Here is a 22,844-nt window from a genome sequence, read left to right on the forward strand (position 1 = left end):
GTCGTCAATACTATTGCTGGAATATTATCAGGGCCCATAGGAATTGCAGTATGCAGTGCCTCCAACCATTTCTTGATATCACGTGGAGTAAATCTAATTGGCTGAAGACTGGCATTTGTGATGCTGAGGACCATTGGAGGAGGCTGAGATGGATCATTTACTCGGCACTTCTGGCTGTGAATGCTTCAGCCTTATCTTTTGCACTGGTGTGTTGGGCTCTTCCATCATGGAGGTCAGGGATATTTGTAGAGCCTCCTCCAGTGAGTTGTTTAATGGTTCACCACCATTCATGACTGGATGTGAAAAAACTGTAGCGATTAGATTTGATCTGTTGGTTATGGGATTGCGTAACTCTGTCTGTCACTTGCTGGTTATGCTGTTTGACGTGCAAGTAGTCCTGTTAGGTAGCTTCACCAGGTTGACACCTCATTTTCAGGTTTGCCTGGTACTTTTGCTGGCATGCCCTCCTGCACTCTCCATTGAACCAAGGTTGATCCCCTGGCTTGATGGTAATGCTTGGCCAGGCCATGTGGTTGCAGATTATGATGGAGTTCAATTCTGCTATTGTTGATGGCCCACAGCACCTCATGGATGCTCAGTTTTGAGTTGCTGGATCTATTTGAAATCTGTCCCATTTAGCACAGTGATAGTGTCATCCAACACAGTGGAGGGTATTCTAAGTGTGAAAGAGGGTCATTATCTCGACAAGGACTGTGCAGTGGTCACTCTTAGCGATACTATCATGGACAGATGTATCTATGTACAGCAGATTGGTAAGGATGAGGGCAAGTATGTTTTCCTTCTTGGTTCCCTCAGCACCTGCCACAGACCCAGTCTAGCAATTATGTAGTTTAGGACCTGACCAGATCTATCAGTAGCTGACCATTCATTTATACTATGCCATGTATAATTGTATCTATGTAGGAACTTGAGTTATCATATACTGCTACAAAGATTTTGTAACGAGGAAAGAAAGTGGGTCACTTGCATGCAGTTTTCAGAAGAAAAAATTGTCAATTTTCCTCATCTGACATTTTCTAAAAGGGAGCTATCTATGGTGTATCATGCTATCTTGATCCAAAAAGGAAATTGATCATACCACAAGCTAATGCAATTATATTTCTAACTAATGCACAAAGTACTTTCGTTCTTCATGGCTAACCCATACATCATTCTAGATCCTTTTTAAAGCATAAATTGGAGGAATTTAGTTAATCTCTGAATATTCAGGGATTGGAGTACACTATTGACCTACGGCTGTTCAATGCATTGCAAGCAACACACCAAAAGCCTCATTAATCTTCAAAATCTTATAAAGTACAATGATGATTTGATTGCTCTATTGTAATTTGACCCTTACAGTCCAGATATTATTTTGGTATATCCACTCTTCCCCCACCCACATTTAACCCATGAAGGAGAATGCGGCCCATGACAAAAGGTAGAATCGAAAAACTGGAAGGGAAAAGACATGCCTGCACATTCTAACACCAATGGCAGAGACATTGTTGGCAATAATTTGATTGGGCAGGCTGAACAGGCTGCTTTGCACTGGTTGGTGTCACATTTTTCATTGATTAAGATCATAACAGCCAAATTAGGCCATTCAGCCCATTGAGTCAGTTTTGCTGTTCAATGAGATCATGGCTGATCTGATAATCCTCAAATCCACTTACCTGTCCTTTCCCTATAACCCTTAATCCCCTTACTGAGTAAAAATCTGTCTATCTCAGCCTTGAATATACTTAATGACCCAACCTCTACAGCCCTCTGTGATAAAAAAATTTCTATAAATTCCCTACCCTCTGAAAGAAAAAAATTCTTCCTTATATTTGTTTTATATGGGAGACCCATTATTTTGTGATCATTCTGGTCCTAGACTCCACCACAGGAGGAAACAGCCTCTCCATATTTAACTTGTCAAGTGCCCCTAAGAATCTTGCATGATTCAATATGATTGCTCTCATTCTTCTAAGTTACAACGAATATTGGTCCAAACCTATGCAACCTCTCCTGCTTAGACAGTCATCGAGTCATAGAGTTGTACAGCACAGAAACAGACCCTTCGGTCCAACTCATTCATGCCGACCAGATATCCTAAATTAAACTAGTCCTATCTGCCAGCATTTGGCCAATATCCCCCTAAACCCTTCGTATTCATGTATCTATCCAGTTGCCTCTTAAATGTTATAATTGTACCAATCTCCACCACTTTCTCAGGCAGCTCATTCCATTACATGCACCGTTCTCAGCATGAAAATGTTGCCCCTTCGGTCCTTTTTATGTCTTTCTCCTCTCAGCTTAACCTATGTCCTTTAGTTTTGGACTCCCCTACCCCTTCCATTCTTAGGATCAACTTGGTGAACTTTTTCTGGACTGCCTCCAATGCCAGTATATCTTTCCTTAGGACCAAAACAATTCACAGTATTGTAGCTGTGGTCTGACCAGTGCCACGTAAAGTTTTAGCAAAACCTCCACATTTCTATACTCCATTCCCTTTGAAATTGCCTTTCCTCTTACCTCATAAACATGCATGCTCGCCTTTTGAAATATATGCATGGGAACTCCCAAATCCCTCTGTGCTGTATCTTTCTGCATTCTTCCTCCATTTAAATAATACTTAGCTCCTTTATTCTTCCTGCCAAAGTGCATAACCTTACACTTTCACATAGTATATTCTGTCTGCCACATTTTTGCCCACCTGCTTAACCTGTCTATATTCCTCTGCAAATTCTTTGTGTCATCATCAGCACTTCCCTTCTCTTCGCCACTGTATATTCACTTTCCTCATCCAAGTCATCAATGTATATTGTAAATAATTGTGGACCAAGAACAGATCCCTGTGGCACTCCACTAGTTACTGGTTACCATCCTGAAAATGCCTCCCTTAACCCAATTCTCTGTCTTCTATTTGTTAGCCAATCCTCTGTCCATGCTCATTTATTACTCCAGTACCATATCACTCATTTTGTTAAGTAGCCTAACATGTGGCACCTTATCAAATGCCTTCTGAAAATCTAAATATATTACATCAACTACTTATCTGTCTGTTCTTGGTGCTGCACTTATCCAAGCAAGATGAAGTACTCCTTCACACATAACTTGTACCTTGTAGAAGGAGAGGTTTCGGTGACTCAGGAGGTGTGTTACTGCTGCAGGATTCCAAGTCTTTGACTTGCTGTTGTAGCCACAGTTTTTCAATGGCTGGTTTCATTTGGATTGTGATATATGGTAATCCCCAGGATATTGATAGTGGGAGATTCAGTAATGATATTGCCATTCAATGTCATGCCATGTCCTATTGGACATGGTCACCGCCTGGTACTTGTGTGGTGCAAGTGTTATTTGCACTTGTCATTCTAAGTCTGGATTTCGTATGGGTCCTGTTGCTTTTGGCCGTCAGCTATTTCAGTGTCTGAGGAGGCATGAATGCTACTGAACATTATGCAATCATTGGTGAACATTCCACTTCTGATATTACGATGGAAGGGAGGTCACTGATGAAACAACTGAAGATGATGGGGTTCTAGGAAACAACACTGAGGCACTCCTACAAAGATGTCCTGGAGTTGAATTGACTGACATCCAACAACCGAGAGTGAGAGGTGGGATCCTGTGTCTTTATTCACAGCAGTCAGTTACTGTATCCTGTGTTTGAAATATCCAACATCGTAGATAGCCACCTTAAAAGATCTTGTGACAGGGTCAGTACCAGGAGGAGTATGGTCCAGTGGTGGGACAGACTGGATGCAAGAATGATATTTCCCATCAACTGTGGTTCTTGAATAATGAGTCATAGTCTCGAGCCTCTAGCACAAAAGCAAAACAGACAAAGTAGCCCGTCCATGACAAAATGTTAGTTGCAAGGAAAAGGCGCACAAATTGGCCTAAAAAGCAGCAAACCTGAGGATAAGGCACAGTTTAGCTTTCAGCAAAGGAAGACAAAAAGATTGATGAGGAAAGTGTAAAGAGAGTAGAAGAGTAAGCTTACAAGGAACATACAAATTGATAGCAAAATCTTCTATCGGTTTGTGAAGACAAAAAGATTAGTGAAAACAAAAAATAGGTCCTTTACAGTCAGAAACAGGGCAAGTTATAATGGAGAACAAAGAATTGGCAGCCAAATTAAATACATACTTTGGTTCTGTCTTCACAGAGGATGACACAAATAATGTCCCGAAACGTTTGGAGAGCACAAGGTCTACTGAGAGGGTAGAGCAGAAGGAAATCAGTATTAGTAGGGAAATAGTTTACAGAAATTGATGGGATTAAAGACTGATAAATCCCCAGGGCCTGATAATGTAGTGTACTTTACACAGTGTACTTAAGGAAGTGACTCTAGGGATAATGGATGCATTGGTGGTCAGCTTCCAAGATTCTATAGATTCTACAAAAGTTCCTATGGATTGTAGGATGTAACATAATGTAAAGGAGGTACAGAGAAAGCAGAATTATAGACTGGTTAGCCTGACATCAGTAGTGGGAAAATGCCAGTGTCCATTGTAAAGGCTTAATAACAGCATTTGGAAAACAGTGACAGGATCGGACAGTGTCAGCATAGATTTATGAAAGGGAAATCATGCTTAGTTAATCTACTGGAATTTCTCAAGGATGTAACTAGTAGTCTTGATAAGGAGGAGCCAGTGCATAGGGTTTACTTGGACTTTCAGAAAGCATTCATTCAGATCCCACATAAGAGACTAAAATGTAAAACTAAAGCGCATTAGATTGGGGCTAGTGTTCTGACATGGACAGAGAACTAGTTGGCAGACAGGAAACAAAGACTAAGGATAAATTAGATAACACAGTGTGGAGCTGGAGGAACACAGCAGGCCAGGCAGCATTAGAGGAGCGGGAAAGTTGACATTTCTGAAGAAGGGTCCCGACCCAAAACGTCAACTTTCCTGCTCCTCTGGTGCTCCCTGGCCTGCTGTGTTCCTCCAGCTCCGCACTTTGTTATCTCTGATTCCAGCATCTACAGTTCTTGCTATCACTAAGGATAAATAAGTACTTTTCTGAGCGGAAGCTAGTGACTAGTAGGGTACTGCAAGGATCTATGCTTGGATCCCTGCTATTTACAATATATATTAATGATTTAGTTGGGGTAGCTGACTATAATATCTCTAAGTTTACAGGTAACAAAAAAGCTGAGTGGTAGAATGAACTGTGAGGAAGACGCAGATATGCTTCAGTGTGATTTGGACCAATTGTGGGCAAATGCATGGCAGATGAAGAATAATGTAGACAAATGTGAGGTTATCCTCTTTTTGGTAGCAGAGATGGGAAGGCAGATTGGTACTAGATTGGAAATGGGGGAAGTGCAATGAGAACTGGGTGTCCTTGTGTTCTAGCAGACCGTGAAGAAGGCAGATAGTATGTTGGTCTTCATAGTGAGAGGATTCAAGTGCAGGTGCAGAGGATGTCTTGTTGAAATGGTATAGGGTCTTGGTGAGACCACACCTGGAATGTTGCAGGCAGTTTTGGTCTTCTTATATGAGGAAGGATGTTCTAGCTCTACAGGAGTGCAACAAAGGTTTATCAGACTGATTACTGCCAGGACTGACATACAAAAATCTGGATCGGTTAAGATTATATTCACTTGAGAGATGGCTGATGTCAGAGTTTGCATGAAAGATATGAGTGCAACAATGGAAACTCAAACCTGCCATTGTACCGAGGCTGCCACTATTCAAATGAGCCTCCAACGATTCACAATGTTTTCTCTCTCCTTCAACAGATCAGTAAGATTTATAATTTATAATGTAATGATCTGTTGTGAGTGGCAGTGGCTTTATGCAGAAAAAAATTGCTTACCTCTATCTTTATAACAACGTTCATTATACCACTGCTGTTACTGTTGTCTCTTAGCCAAATAGGTTCGACTGAAGTGGTACAATGTGAAACCAATCCTTTTAGGTCCAGAATTGTTTGTGGTCATCTGCAGAATTCTTGATTGGATGTCAACAGCTTTGTATCACACATGCTGCTGCCACTGGGAGAAGACCTTTGTTAGGACACTCAGAGAGCTAAAGGCATAGAGGAGAAGGGCAGCAAGGAAATACAGAAGGGAGATTCATTTATTTTCATTTTTATTACTGCATGATTGAATTTAGAAATTTGGATTGGGGTCTGCATTTCCAATGTGTTTTAATTTTGTGCTGACAGAAAGATGATGTAGACTGGAACGTGATGTTCAAAAAGATAATTTGGCATTTTGTTTGTTGCTGTTAGCTGTGAATATAAGAGTCGCTTTATTAAACAGGCATCTGCCCAAACACCATTGGAAGTGTGCACTTACATTTCAGATACCATCTTCAATTGTTGAATCACACATGACCTAAAAGTGAACACTTAAGAGATCAATTTACCCCCATTTAGTCTAATTTGCACTGAAAAATCCATCCACTGTCAGCTCAGAAAAATTTGTGATGTTTGTCATCTGAAATTCTGCCAAGTCTCCTTCCTTTCTAGGTAATGGAGAACACGAAAAGATAAAGAGAAATCCTGTAAAAATGAGAAAAACTGAACAGCAATTAAGATTAATCATTAAGAAGGGTTGTAAGACAGATCATTGACTTGAAAGGTGCTGGCTTATTGTTTTGAAAGTTCTATTGATTGATTTCAACTCAATATGATGCATATTGCTTCACTGGAGGAAAAGTCAATAATCGAGATTTTCTGATTCACTATCCAGTTTGTTACCTAAATGGTGTTGCCAGGACTGAAGAAAATGCAAATTACTTTATTATGCGAGGTGTACACATGTAATAGCAACTCAGGCATGGTAAATTACTCATTTTCCCATGAATCCGAAGAGATGTGCTTTCAAGTGCCAAGTTTGTAATCACTTAACCATGCCTCGAGTTGCCCCAACTATTTTTTTACATAATTCCAACCACTTAGTGCTTGCCACATTTTCGACTGAAACATCCAGAGGAAAGCTCCTTTGCAGTTTGACGTAGTGATGTGCAAATGAGATGTAAGTATATGATAATGCCATAAATCTGATCTTCCGTCAATTCCACATAATGTTCACCAGTTCATACATGCAATCTAATCGGATATTATAGAAAAGCCAAAGTGAATTTTAAGAGCCTGGCTGCCTGCTCCTTTACTATTTTCAGCCTTAGAGCTGAATAGTGATGTGGGCTCTGGACTTGGCCAGAGATTGCTGCCCATACACTATATCTCCTCTCCACAGACAGCCAGTAAAACAGAAATATATAAGTGTGACAGAACACAGGAGGAACTGGCAATTAGTTGACACAAAAACACAACTAACAGAGACTCCTTCTGCTGACTTTCAGTGAGCAATCTCAGAGGCAATTCACTGAAAATAAGAGTATATTAGCATAATATTCAGGATACAGGCCCAAAGAGCATGTTGTGAATTCACTTCAATAAAACATGCAATTTGTGGACTCAGGCTGAGACATATATCTTCCTTTTTATTATACATAAACATTTCCTGACTCTAGTAATAAACACAATTAGTTTACTAATGACTCTTTCTTAAAAAGAAGCTGCCACCCCTCTCCACTCTGGTCTGCGTTTAATTTCAATCGCACAACATGATTTATTTTTCAGGCTGGGTTTTTCCAAGCACCTTCCCCCCACTCACGACTGTTTGGAGTCTGCCCATGAAAAATGGCTGTTTGCAAACATCTTATGCTCAGTGGGGTATTCAGGTTACTGCCAGGACTGACATACAAAAATCTGGATCGGTTAAGATTATATTCACTTGAGAGATGGCTGATGTCAGAGCTTGCATGAAAGGTATGAGTGCAACAATGGGGTCTTAGCCACCATCTGGAGATGAACTACTGCCTTACAGAACTGCTGGCCATTCAGCAGCCCCCAAAGGCCCAGGCCTGTATGGTGGCCACTGCTGCAACTTCAGCCAGTTCCTGAAAATCAAAAGATTATGGAGGCGAAGGACTGGAGGTACATCTGCAGTATTGTCAGGATCTGGCTAAGAGCACACTATTGAAGGAGAAGGGAGGATTGGGTAGGTGGAGTAGCCATGTACCAGAGACTAGGACAGGTTGGGGAAAAGGGCAGTGTGATGACAAGGAGTTGTAACTCCAGTGGGCACAGGAGACTCCCAAAGGAGTGTACCCCCACTCCTCCAGCTCAACTTGTCCAATTCCAATTCCGGCTCACCCAGTCCCTCGCTGCAGGTAATGTAGTGGCAGGAGCTGAATGAGGCATAAGTGGCCAATAAGGCCAATAGGCTCAAAAGTGGGCAAGCTATCCAACACCTCCAATAATCCACTGTAGCAACCCCCACCCCTCTGTAAGATTGGAGACAGGTTGACAAAGGCAGCAGGCAGGCCCAGCTGTCAGTGGTATGTAAAATAATGCCCCAAGGATAACTTAGAATGGGTACTAAAAAGTGTCGTGATAGCATCACCATTGTCCTGAGTGGAGAATAAATTGTAAGGAAGAATTCAGAATAGAGGTTATGCATGTTCAGTGGATTCCATGTTACTTTAATATGTTTGTGCTGTATTAGCATAAACTTGTAGACAATCTTGTAATCTTATAGCATGTCTTGTGGACAGACTTTCAACTACTGGAAATGGTTCATTTAGTTTCATTTTGCATGCAGCTAGCCTCCTGTCATTTTAACAAATATTTCGATCAGATAACTTAGCCTAGGAGTTAATTTTCATTATTGTTGAAATTATTTTGATTAGATCTCTGTGCTTTTTTAGTGTTGATGCATGTAATTGAGCACAAATTTAGTTACCAAATACAATGCACTTACAATGAATTTAGCAGTTATGCAATTACTGCTGTGTTGGATTTTTTTTAATGGAATGAATGCTGTTTTAAACTCATATGAATTCTTTAGTTTTTCCTCATAAATCAAGACTATGGAGTCAGAATGGCAGTACAGGAGGTATGAGAGGCAATAAAACCTTTTTCGTGGATAAAATTATTTTTTTCTCTTTTATTTGCTTCCATAATTTGTTTTGCACAAAGGTAGTTAGGCAAGGTCATTCTATTCCTCTAGGAGTAATGGCCTGGTTCCGTCATGCATGCACTAAAAGTAAAATTAAAATGCTACCGTATTTCAATTGGCAGTATTTGCAGATCACCTATGGGAAGTCTTGCGCACTCAAGAGTTAACTCTTCCATAACCAAGTTATGAGATAACATAGGGGAAATACCAAGATCTATTTGAATGGTCAAACTGGCACAAGAGGCTGAGCATTCTTGTTCCACACAGCTGACTTCTTCTTTCTTGCCTGATAAATAAGCAGAATAAAATCTGATGTTGAGTTTCGACATCAGTTTGCTTCCTAAAAGTGTATGTCCAGCGCTTCTGCCAAAAACAAGCAACAGCCTTTAAATATCCACTTAACTGAAAATAAAATGCTGCAGATGCTGAACATCTGCATCAAACACAGAATGCTGGAGAAACTCGGCAGGTCTGGCAGCATTCATGAAGAGAGAAATAGAGTTCAGGTTTCAAGTCCAGTATGATTCTCCTGTGGAAGGGCATCATTAGAACAGATGTCGCAGAGATGGAGAAACGGGAAGAATGGAATGGAGACTTTACAAGAAGCAGGGTATGAGGATGTATAGCTCAGGTAACTGTGGGAGTCAGTGAATTTATAATGGATATTGAGGTTCAGCCTATCTCCAGAAATTGAAACTGTGATGTCGAAGAAGGGAAGGGAGGAGTCAGAAATGGACCAAGTGAAGGTGAGGGCAGAGTGGAATTTGGAAGCAAACTTGATAAACTTTTCTCATTCCGAATGCGAGGGAGAAACAATATCAATGATGCCATCAATGTACTGGAGAAAGAGTTGTGGGAGGGCCCCGAGTAAGATTAGAATAAGGAATTTTTCATGTACCCCACAAACAGACAGGCATAACTGGGGCCCATGTGGGTACCCATCGCCACCCCTTTGATCTGAAGGAAGTGAGGAGAGTTAAAGGAGAAGTTGTTTAAACAACATGGCCAGGCGGAGGTAGAAAGTGATGGATAGGGACAGTCAGGCCTTCTTTCTAGGAAGAATTGGACAATCCTAAAACCATCCTGATAGGGGGAATGCACGTGTAAAGGGATTGCAAGTCCATGGCAAAGAGAAGGTGGCTGGTGACACGGTAGAAATGCTGAAACTGACATAAAGCATCGGAAGAATCATAGATGTAAGTGAGAAGGGACTTGACATGGGAGAAAAAGTTGGTAGGAAACGTAGGAAAAGATAAATTCCATGGGGTAGGCTCAGGCTGAAACAATTGTTCCATTTGGGCAATCCTGTTTGTGGATTTTGGGAAAAAGGTAGAAGAACCAATGTCCTGTACAGCTGCAACATGACCTCCCAAATCCTATACTCTGCACTGGCCAATAAAGGCAAAAATACCTCCAATTTTGATGTCATCTACAAACATACTAACCAGACTAACTTACTAACTTCTATGTTTACATCCAAATCATTTATATAAATGACAAAAAGCAGTGGACCCAGCATCAATCCTTGTGGCACACCGCTGGTCATAGGCCTCCAGTCTGAAAAGCAACCCTCCACCACCACCCTCTGTCTTCTACCTGTGAGCTAGTTTTCCTTGTAGTTTGCAGGCTAGTTCTCCTGCCTTACTGAAATCCATAAAGATCACGTCCACTGCTCTGCCTTCATCAATCCTCTTCATTGCTTCTTCACAAAACTCAACAAGTTAGTGAGACACAATTTCCTATGCACAAAGCCATGTTGGTTATACCTAATCAGTTCTTGCCTTTCCAAATACATGTAAATTCTGTCCCTCAGGATCCCCTCCAACAGCTTGCTCACCACTGATGTCAGGCTCACCGGTCTATAGTTCCCTGGCTTTTCCTAACCACCTTTCTTAAATTGTGGCACCACATTAGCCAACCTCCAGTCCTCCGGCACCTCACCTGATGATACACGATGATACAAATATCTCAGCAAGGGGTCCAGCAATCAATTCCCTAACTTCCCACAGAGTTCTCCGGTACAAAGTCAGGACCCATGGATTTATCCACCTTTATGTGTTTTAAGACATCCAACACCTCCTCCAGTGTATTATGGACATTTGTCAAGATGTCACTATTTATTTCCCCAAGTTTTCTATCGTCCATATCCTTCTCCACAGTGAACACTGATGCAAAATACTGGTTTAGTAGTTCCCCCATCTCCTACAGTTCCACACATAGGTGGCCTTGCTGAACATTTCTTGTAGTTTTTTTTCTAATTTTCATACTACTTTAGAAAAAAAATGGTGGAAATACCCAGATTTTGGACATGCATAGGTAGGCCTTTTTAATGTAGAAAAATAATTTTGTATTTTAAGATGTATTATCTTCTGGAAGCGCTTTGGAGCTGATTTGTTCGAACAAGTCAAAGCAGCTTATTTTGGTAAATTGCATCAGCAACAACCTCTTGTGTTTGTTTTTGTTTCCAAGAACAGGTAGCGTACTCCCTGAAAAAAAACTACAGATGCTGGAAATCTGAAACTCAAACAGAAAGTGCTAGAGAAGCTCAATAGGTCTGGTAGCAACTGTGGAGAGAAAGCAGAATTAATGTTTTGGGTCTATCTTGAGGTTTAGTTATAATACTAACTATTTACAAGGCTACAATATCACAAACTTACTTACATAGTATGGGTTCTTTGCTTACTAATATTACAGTACATTACACAGACATAGCCGACAGACTACACTGACTTCATTACATGAAGAGTGACTGAAAATCACCGTCATGATGTCACATAGTATTGTCTGGAATCTATGCCATAATACAACACTTCTTTCCCTTGGACTGTTATCCTTCAGTCAGGATACAGCTACCGAGCGATTTTTCTCAAAGTGGAATTTTTAACCCCTAAGGAAGTTTTGAGATCTTTTCTCTCCATGTGGTAATTGGGTCCTATCACCTACGAATTTGCTGGCATTTTCTAGCTTAATTAGCCTTGGTCTTTGTGTGTTTTGAATCTTGATAAAAGAACAATGGTCAACGTGTTTCCTAAGTACATTTTTACGTAATTTGTTTGAACTTCAGTTTTCTGAGTTTTTAATCTGATTTAAATGTATTCTTTGCAACCACTTTATGTACCCACAAATTTTCGTGTTTGAATTCTAGTTTAAAGTATGCATTTAGATTACATTTTAATCTTTAACATAAAATATGTTACAAAAATATATCTATATGAACCTGTATGTTTGAAGTCAGTCCTTATAAATAGAACTAATAATAATGGTTAATCATTCAAATATATGTATAAATGAAATTTAAGTCTTAGTGAATTATCTGTTTCTTCACTAGTATTCAATTACATTGCTATGGTTACTGGCATGCATATCTTTTAATCCTGATATAGCCACACTCTGTTAGTGTGCATGTAATTTGCTGAACAGAACGTAAATTTATAGTTTTCCAAAATTGCAGCTTAATTTATTTCTTTAAAAGAGTCTTTTTAAGGAGGTTTAACTTAGCCAAGTGTTTTAAAATAATTGTTGATTAATCCAAAGCCTTCAATTAAAATTAATCGATGTTTATTATCTTGAAACTATCCGATGCTGGTTTACCTAATTCATTATAACAATTTATGAAATAGCTGCTATCAGGCAGCCATTGCTAAGTTTACCCCAAGATAGCTTCCTTTAGTCTTGTTAGCTAATTCAGTAAATTTAGTCTGAGAATGATTACTTTTTACTAAAAATCACATCAAAGTTTACTTACATCATGCTCCAATCAAACCTGCTCCAATTCTTCCACATCAGCATTAACCTACATTCATTGTTCCTTCATATGCTTGCCAAGCTTTCTCTTAAATACAGTAGTCATTCTTTCATATCCACAAGGGTTCTGTTTCTGAGAACCCCCACGAATGATGAAGTTTGCAAGTGTGGACCTCATTTAAAAAAAAGGTTAAAAGTTGCGGGTACGTGATGTTTGCCTGCAGATGTTGAATTTTATTGTTTCTTATTTCTTGGTGCAGATGGCAAATTTGCAATTCATGATTTTGCAAATACAGAGGATTTACTCTGTATGTACTATTTGCTCAACCGTTCCTTGCAATAGCAAATTATCATATCCTGATGACTCTGTTGGTAAAGAAGATTCTTTTGAACTCCCTATTTGATGTTGAATGCATTACCATCACTAAATTCCCCTGCCTGGGGATTGCCATTGACCAGAAACTTCACCAGACTAACCATAAAAATATTGTTGTTACTACAGCAGGTCAAAGTCTCCCCAGTGCCTATTTAAAAGGCACAAGTCAGGAAAGTGATGGAATACACTTCACTGGTCTGGATAAGTACAGCTCTAACAACACTCAAAAAGCTCAACAGCATCCAAGATACAGTCACATGTGTACCATTTACAAGATGCACTGCAGAATCTCACCAACACTCTTCCAATAGCAGCTTCCAAACCTATGACCTCTACCATTCAGAAGGTCAAGGGAAGCAGATGCATGGGAACACCACCACATGCAAACCACACACCATCCTGACTTGGAAGTATATCACTATCCATTCTTTGTCACTGGGTCAATTTTCCTAGATCTCCCATCCTAATAGCACAAGGACTGCAGTGGTTCAAGAAAGCAGCTCACCAGAGCAATCAAGGATGGGCAGAAATTGCTGGCGTAACTAGTGAACGAATACTAAAAAAATCATATTTAGGAACTTTAGTGTGTGGATGACACCAACTGAAGTCAACAGCACGAGGCATTCCTGACAGTCAGTACTATTTGTTGAAAATACTGATTGACAGCATCCCTTTCTTGTTAGTTTTTTTTATGAAGAAGTAGTCTCTTGCTTTTAAAATTCAGAATATTCCTGCAGAAGCTCTTTAAATTCATGGAATTTACCATTTCCTAAAGACTGTTTTCCTTTAACAAAGTCCAATTTTTTTAGCCAAAGATTATCTATTAGGCTGCTGATAGCAAGTTTCTTTTCATTTTCAGCTAGTGCAGAATTTCCTTACAACGAAGAGAGTACAATCACAGATGGAGTGAATCGAAATTCAGCAATTATTGGCGGTAAGTGTCAAAGTTTGAATTCAGATAATCATTAACAATAAAATAAACAAGTGGAACTAGGAGGTTTCCCCTTTACGAATTAGACTGAGAAACGTGCAAAATATCTTCATGTTAAAGATAGCAAGAACTGCAGATGCTGGAGTCAGAGTCAACACAGTGTGGAGCTGGAGGAACACAGCAGGTCAAGCAGCATCAGAGGAACAGGAAAGTTAATGGGTGAAGGAGCTGGGAAAAGGTAGGTCAGATGCTGATAGGTGGATGCAAGTGGGGAGTAGTGGGGATTGGTGAATGGGAAGGGTGGGGCGGATAGGTGGGAGAGAAAATGGACAGGTTGTGTCGGGTCAAGGAGGCGGGGATGAGAGGGAGGGTCGGACGTGGGATGAGGCTGGGGGTGGGGTGATTTAAAAACTGGTGAAATCTATGTTCAGGCCATTGGGCTCTGGGCTCCTGAGGTGGAATATGAGGTGTTGCTCTTCCAGTTTGTGGGTGGCATCATTGTGGCACTGGGAGGAGGCCCAGGATGGACAAGTCGTCACAGGAGTGAGAGGGGGAGTTAAAATGGTTACCGACTGGAAGGCGTTGTTGAATATAGCGTGCAGAGCGCAGACGTTCCATGAATCGGTCCCCAAGTCTGTGCTTGGTCTCATCAATGTAGAGGAGACCACATTGGGAGCAACAGATACAATAGACCAGGTTAGAAGAAGTACACGTGAATCCCTGTTGGATTTAGAAAGTTTGTTTTGGGCCTTGGATGGAGGTGAGAGAGGAGGTGTAAGGGCAGGTGTAGCACCTCCTGTGGTTGCAGGGAAAGGTGCTAGATGTGGTGGGGTTAGTGGAGAGTGTGGAGCGGACGAGGGAGTAGTGGAGTGAGCGGTCCCTACGAAAGGCAGATAGGGGTGGGGAGGGAAATATCTCTTTGATCGTGGGGTCGGATTGTAGGTGGCGGAAGTGGCGGAGGACGATGTGTTGGATGTGAGGACCAGGGAACTCTGTCTTTATTTTTGTTGGGGGGAGGGGGTTTGAGGGCAGAAGTACAGGAAATGCAACAGATGTGGTTGAGGGCATTTTTGATCAACGGAGAAGGAACGTTTTGGTCCTTGAAACAGGAGGACATCTGGGATGCCCGGGAGTGGAACACTCCACCTTGGGAGCAGATGCAGCAGAAGTGGAGGAATTGGGAGTAGGGGATTGCATTCTTGCAAGAGGGTGGGTGAGAGGAGGTGTAGTCAAGGTAGCTATGGAAGTTGATGGGTTTGAAATAGATGTCGATGCTGAGACGATAGAGACGGAGAGGCCCAGGTAGGGGGGAGGAGGATTCCCAGATGGTCCAGGTGAATTTGAGTTTGGGGTGAAAGCTGTGAGTAAAGTTGATGAACTGCTCAAGCTCCACTTGGGAGCACGAGGCAGCACCTATACAGTCATCAATGTAGCGGAGGAAAAGGTAAGGGATGGTGCCAGTGTAGCTGCAGGACTTTTCCACGTATCCTACGAAGAGGCAGGCATAGCTCTGACCCATACGGGTGCCCACGGCCCCCCCTTTAGTCTGTAGGAATTGGGAGGAGTTAAAGTAAAAGCTGTTCAGGGTAAGGACAAGTTCTGTTAGGCGGATGAGGGTGTTGGTGGAGGGGGACTGGTTGGGCCTGCGGGAGAGGAAGAAGCAGAGCGCTTTTAGGCCGTCAGCGTGGGGAATGCAAGTGTATAGGGACTGGACATCCATGGTGAAGGTGAGGTGTTGGGGCCACAGAATTGGATGTCTTGAAGGAGGTGGAGGGCGTGGGTAGTGTCCAGAACGTAGGTTAGGAGTTCCTGAATGATGGGGGGTGGGGGACAAGAGTCAAGGTAAGCAGAGATGAGTTCAGTGGGGCAGGAGCAGGGAGAGACACTGGGTCAGCCGGGGCAGTCAGGTTTGTGGATTTTGGGAAGGTGATAGAAACGGATAGTGCGGGATTGGGGAACGATGCGGTTGGAGGCTGTGGCCGGGAGGTCATTTGAGGTTATGAATGGTTTGAGAAATGATGGTTTGGTGGTCAGGGGTGAGGTCATGATCAAGGGGACAGTAGGAGGAGGTGTCAAAGAGTTGGAGCCTGGCCTTGGCAACGTAGACGTCAGTGCCCCATACCACAACTGCGCCTCCCTTATCGGTGGGTTTAACGGTGAGGTTGGGGAGGAAGCGGAGAGAGCGGAGGGCTGCACGTTCTGTGGGGGAGAGGTTGGAGTGAGTGAGAGGGGTGGAGAGGTTCAGGCGATCAATGTCACGATGGCAGTTGGAGATGAAGAGGTCGAGGGAGGGTAGAAGGCTTTGGGGTGGTGTCCAGGAGAATGGGGTTTGATGGAGGTGAGAGAAGGGGTCTGTAGAGGGTGGGTCAGACTCGCGGTTAAAGAAATAGGCATGGAGGCGAAGACAATGGAAGAAGAGTGAACAGCACTCATTGATGTGTGGGAGCAGGGGAATGAAGGTGAGTCCTTTACTGAGGACTGACCATACATCCTCAGTGAGGGGGAGATCTGGGGGGATGGTGAAGACCTGTCAGGGCTTGGGGCTGGGGCTGGGGCTAGGTGTAGGACTGTCTCGGGAGCAAGTGTGTGTACAGTGAAGGTAACATAGATGGAAGTGACATTGTCGACGGCAGTGATGTTGTTGGTGTTAGCAACGGAAGTGGCGTTGCCGGCAGAAGTGACACTTCCTGTCCCACCCTTCCCACCGACCAATCCCCACCACCCCATACCTGCACTCTCCTATCACCACCCCACCTACTTTCTCCCAGCCCCACCCCTCCTCCCTCTATTTATTTCTGTGCTCCCTTCCCCTCCCACATTTCTGAAGAAGGGTCCTGACCCAAAATGTCAGCCTTCCTACTCCTCTGATGCTCCCTGACCTGCTGTGTTCCTCCAGCTCCACACCATCTTCATGTTAGACACCTGTAGCTGAGAAGAACTTGTGTCATTGTTGATCAGCTGAGTATCTCTTCACTTGGATCCAAACCTAGTTTTCAGGTTCATTTAGATGTGTTATGTTCAACACTTGGTATACTCCATGAGATCTGCTTTGGTTTCATTCTTTGCAGATGTTTTCAAGTTAATTTGACATTGCTATGATCCCCACATGGATACATAATCCAAAAAGCCAAATGTACCAAACAACCCCTCAAATTTAGAAATAACCAAATGAGGTATCACGTTTTATAACTTCAGCTTTAACACAAATCAGTCAGAGTAAATTAAACATAAATTAATATGCAAATCACAGTCAGTATGAGCCAAACATTACACATGAAATACAAATAATACAAATGATGGTGTATGGGACCCTATTCCAAGATGTCCACCTGCTTTCCCAGAGTTCCAAAATTTCACTGGCACAAGAGAAGGTCACGAGCAGTGAGCCTGCACCCTCAACCTGGGCAACAACATTGTGCAACTGAGATCTCCTAGCTCCGTGCAATTTTCACAAAGTCAGGTCAGCTTCTCAGCTTATGGTTCACAGCTCCTCAGAGTTTTCTGAATGACATTCTGGATGTAGAAGCTTGTTTGAACATATCTTCAAAAAGTCCTATTCTTATACCGCAGGCAAATTACCTCCACCATAGAACCTCATACCCCCTGTGCCAACCTATGCCCCCACACTCATATCCAATGGATCCTAATACCCTTCATGTCGAACCATAGGACTTGCATGCCCACTCATTCAATATACACTCTGTCTGTAACCAATAACAAAAAGTAACATTGCCATTGTGGAAACGCTTAAAAAGTAACCAATCATAACTTGCATTTTTTTAAAAAAAGCTGTCTTACAATACTATAAAAATGTTAACCAACCAGACATTTATTCAATAGCAGAATCTGTAAGCATTCAACAGTCTCCTTATCTTGTATAAATAAAAATTGAGCCATTGACAAAGTGTATCTAACTGTCAATAAAGCAATGTTTTCAGTGCAGTATTCACCCATCTCAACATTCTAAGAGAAATCTGAGCTCTCAGCCAGTCCTCACTATGCGTGCTATAAGCTTGCCTGGAGGATATGAGAAGCGAGTTAGGTATGTGGAGAGGTATGGCTTGGCATTAGATCCATGGATGTGGTATGAGATAGTAAGAAGGGGTGAAGGTTAGAGAGCCTAATGTTAACAACACAACTAGGACAAAGCCTCAGAGAATTGAAGTAGGCCAATTAATCAGCCTGCCTCAGTACATTGGCCATTATGTCCATCTCCAATCTGTGTCCAGGGTGGTGGACCTCACTACAGCTCTGCATCCCTGGAACAAAAATTGCACTGTTCAAGGCACTTTGTCCCAAGGCGGGATGCCGAGTTGAGAAATTTCCCAGCTAGTGCTAACTACCCCTAAATTTCACGAACTACCTCTTGAAAGTCTTGGGTAACTCTTTGCAGACAGTAGCTTCCATGTAAACAGGGTTCCGTCCAAGAGTCTTAGAGAGGTAGAACATGGAAACAGACCCTTTGATCCAACTCATCCATGCCAACCCAATATCCAACATAAATCTAGTCCCATTTGCCAACATCTAGCCCATATCCCTCTAAATCCTTCCTATTCATATGCTCATCCAGATGCCTTTTTAAATGTTGTAATTGTACCAGCCTCCACCACTTCCTCTGGCAGCTCATTCTGTACACACACCACCCTCTGCATGAAAAAGTCGCCCCTTAGGTCCCTTTTAAATCCTTCCCCTCTCACCTTAAACCTATGCCCTCTAGTTTTGGACTGTCCCACCCTGGGGAAAAAACGTTGCCTTTTCACCCTATTCATGCCCCTCATTATTTTATAAACCTCTATAAGGTCATGCCTCAGCCTCCGATCTTCCTTGTTATTTCTAGAACCTTCTTCACGCTCGGCCTTTTAATCTTTTTACCTTTCAACCATGTGGACCCCATATTTTAAAATCCAATTTGTATTGCTTCCAAGTCAAGGGCTGTCAGGTTTCATGGACCAAAATTTCTTATTTAAGAATTATAACTGATCCATCTACGTTTGAACTCAAAGAGTCCAAGAAATCCTTTTAAAACTTTCTCTTAACAAAACAGTTACAGGTCCCCACATATTGTAAAGTAATTATGAATGTTCCTTACCTTTACTGCTTCCAGGTCAAAGACCATCACTGCCATGTGTTCTTTTATTCCATTCATTCTATTCTGTTCTAGCTCCTCCCTCCCTCCCTGTTACGGCTCATACCCACTTCTTGTTATGGCTCTATCCTACTCCCAGAGGTTTCATAAGTATTAGTATTTGTCCTTTTATTTTCATCAATTTCTGAAATCTTATAATTGCTTTGCATGTAGTATGCATTCACAAATTGGTTTCCTTTGAAAACAAGAGGTCTGATAAACTTAATTAGGGGGTATATTAGAGTGTAAAATATGGGCTAATAAATTAGTTGCAGCTAAGTTTCAAACTGAATAGGAATCTGAAGTATCATGAAAATCAAACCTGTGTATGTTACTTCAAGCTAAACTAATTTTAACAGACTGACAATATTTCCAACTATGGCCATATAAACGTTTATTTATTGCACATTATTCATGCAACTATCACGCATCAGGGCACTTAATAGACAAATATAAAGCTTTGAAAATATTTACAACACAGAAAACTACTTAAAAAAACCTATAAAATATTTTATTAATGTAGCATATCTGAGGTGCCTGTAAACTATGCAACTGTTGCCATGTTAATCACACCATTTTGTTGCTGAAATGTTTATTCATTTACTAATAAAGATTTAGTACAACTTCCTTTATTGAAATTTGAATTGGAAATTAAAATTAAATATTGTTTCACTTCAATGATCTGTGATACAAAATCTGATATCACTGCACAGCGTCATTATATGCAAGCTTACATGCATATTTTTTCTCCCAGTTGCATTAATTCAGCAATGAAAGAGCACCACCATCAGTCTGAAGCAGAAAATGCAGCAAAATATCTTCAGATGGTCAAAGTGACAAGTCAGGATCACTAAATGTGCTTCCCCTGTGTATTTACTGAACAAACATCGACCATCAATTAATGGAAATTTTGCAGATTCACTCTTTCACCAAAGTTTGAAATTCTGTCATTCTATATTGGACACAGTAAATTTGTACCCTGTTGGAGTTGCTCACAATTGCTTGGATTTCCTTTCTTATGCAAACCTGGAGCAGTTATTCTGTTTCAGTGAGCTGACCACAATGACAGGTCCCTCTCCATACAATTGCCATTCGATGACTTTCTTGTGTTAAACATGGTTTTAGAAGATAGGCAGTAATCAAGGAAGTATACTCAATGATGAATAAAAGCCACTCACTCTGCTTTTAGTTCTGACATTATACCAACAAACACATACATGGGTTAGCGTATTAAGATCAATTGTTTTTGTTTACTTAGCAAAAATGCAATTAGTTCAACCTAGTTGTTCATTTAGCCACATGTGACTAATTTCTAATGCATGGGAAGACATTGCATTAAAGCAACCTGTCACCTTATACAGACTCAGTAAACAACCTGATGCCGTTTGCTGCCTGGGTTCATGCACAAATAAAACCACAAGACATAGGAGCATAAGTAAGCCATTCAGCTCTGCCATTCAATGAGATCATGGCTGATCTGATAATCCTCATCACTGTTTTCCTGCCTTTTCCCCATAACCAGTGAATCCCTTAAGCTAGTGCTCTTGGATGAGGATACTGAAAGACAAACAATGCATATGAAAGCAAACTTTTCACAGTCAATGTATTCAGAAAAGAATGGGGAAAGTATAAATCTCCAAGCAAAAATAATTTTGACAATCATAATTCACTGTTTAGCTCCTGACTAAATAATCTTTTTTCTCTTTGTTAGGTGTTATTGCAGTTGTAATCTTCACCATCCTTTGTACATTAGTCTTTTTGATCCGTTATATGTTCCGCCACAAAGGAACCTACCACACCAATGAGGCCAAGGGGGCTGAATCTGCCGAGAATGCTGATGCAGCTATAATGAACAATGATCCCAACTTCACAGAAACCATTGATGAGAGTAAAAAGGAATGGTTCATCTAAAATGCTTGCAGAAAGATTCTCCACTGATGTTATTTTGGTGATTCTGAAAAGATGAGCACAAGTGAACCAAAATGGAAAACACACACACAAAGAGGGATTAAGATTCAAAAGAAAACTAAATATATGATACTATGGATTAGCACCGGTTTTGAAAAGAATTTTCCCAAGTATGTAATACTAATTGGAATGCATTTACACTTCAGAACAAAAAGCTGATAGTTTAGATGATTACGCATATGCCAAATACCAATTGTAAATATGTTTTATGTAGATCATACAAGTACAAATGATATGTTTTTGTTGCTGAAGACGCTTATGAAGTTCCTGTATTTTACAATGAAAACAGATAAATCTTCATTGCCAGAGTTTGTGCAAAGAATAATTTGGCATGCTGTGGTTAAAAAAAAACATTTTTTTAAATTATAATTTAAGCTGGTTCCATTTCTTTTTAAATTTTTATTTTGTTTCTTAAAAGAAAAGCTGTTCTCTCAAGCTATTTGATTGGCAAGTTATAAATAAAATGGTCACAGAGATGTGTGTTAATACCTACACTCTTGTGTGTATGTGTGAGGGAGAATACGTGACCAGAGTGCATGATGGGAACTACCAGAGTCTCTCTTCACCCATGGTGCCCTGACTAACTGAAGAATGCTGAAGTGTACACAGCAAATAATTTTAATCTTTCATTTGTATTGCTCAACAATTTCTGTTCCTAATCGTTTATCACTGTATAAATTTTCTATTCTTATATTTTATAAATGTTCATTATCTTGTCCATTTCTAGCCTTTTATGGTAAAATTTTGTGTTGTGCCAGTAAACATTGTTTCTGCTATTAAAGAGTTGCTTCATCGACAGGGAAACATTCACTGCTATAAACTAGTCCACTGAGTTAGAACAGGGTTTATTTTTGCATGCTTAGGCAGTCCAGGATATTTACATTGTGGAAGCTCAGAAGTACCTGTATTTGCCTTTGGACTAATGGGGTGTGATCCATTGTATTCTAATTTAATAAAAACACACTTACACACAGTGTTTTCTGTTCAGGAATTTAGGATAGTTTATAAATTTTGGAATTTACAAATTGTGTCATGCCTTATTTTAAGTATGTACTGTAGTTTGGTTAAAAATTGAAGGGGAATACAACATTAAAAGAGCCTTGCTGTAACTGTGTGCTTTTCTTTATAATGAAGAGTTAATCGTTTGCGTCTGTTGCTAATAAGATATTTTGTACAGATTATGAATTAATTTACCATTAACACTTAGTTTGGGAATCATTCTCACACCACTAGGGACTTATAGTAAGACATGCTGTACGGTGCAGTGACCTCAAAACATTAAATAAAAACCAAAAGAACTACAGATGTTGTAAATGAGGAGCAAAAACAGAAGTTGCTGGAAAAGCTCAGCAGGTCTGGCAGCATCTGTGAAGAAAAATCAGAGTTAACGTTTCAGGTGCGGTGATCCTTCCTCAGAACTGAAGAACCGTTCTGAAGAAGGGCCACCAGATCTGAAACTTTAACTCTGATTTTTCTTCACAGATGCTGCCAGACCTGCTGAGGTTTTCTGGCAACTTCTGTTTTTGTGACCTCAAAACATTATTTGAATTGCTTTGTAGAAATCCTAAATCAAATGTCTATTCAATGGATGAGGCAAAACAATGTCCCAAAGTCATTCTTTAACTACCTACAAAGAGTTTATCTCCAATTTCTGCTTCACCTTTGCTCAGCAATCAGATATGCAAGTAGGTAGAAGACTTTCCTGGTGAGCAAGCTTCACAGTCTGTCAGAA

The 22,844-nt window shown here is 40.9% G+C and overlaps 1 protein-coding gene across 1 annotated transcript in view; it reads left to right on the plus strand.

Moving 5' to 3' along the window:
• The window catches only part of LOC109913433 (contactin-associated protein-like 2), a 1,704,267-nt gene extending 1,682,437 nt beyond the window's left edge, over positions 1–21,830 (plus strand). The window contains exons 23-24 of the mRNA XM_048610560.1: positions 13,948–14,022; positions 20,856–21,830. Coding sequence (XP_048466517.1) covers positions 13,948–14,022; positions 20,856–21,055 — 275 coding nt within the window. The 3' untranslated portion in view covers positions 21,056–21,830. The remainder of the gene's footprint in view (positions 1–13,947; positions 14,023–20,855) is intronic.
• The last annotated feature ends 1,014 nt before the right edge of the window (positions 21,831–22,844 follow it).

The sequence above is a fragment of the Rhincodon typus genome, chromosome 2 (assembly GCF_021869965.1).
Source record: "Rhincodon typus isolate 14 chromosome 2, sRhiTyp1.1, whole genome shotgun sequence".
NCBI classification, from domain to species: domain Eukaryota; kingdom Metazoa; phylum Chordata; class Chondrichthyes; order Orectolobiformes; family Rhincodontidae; genus Rhincodon; species Rhincodon typus.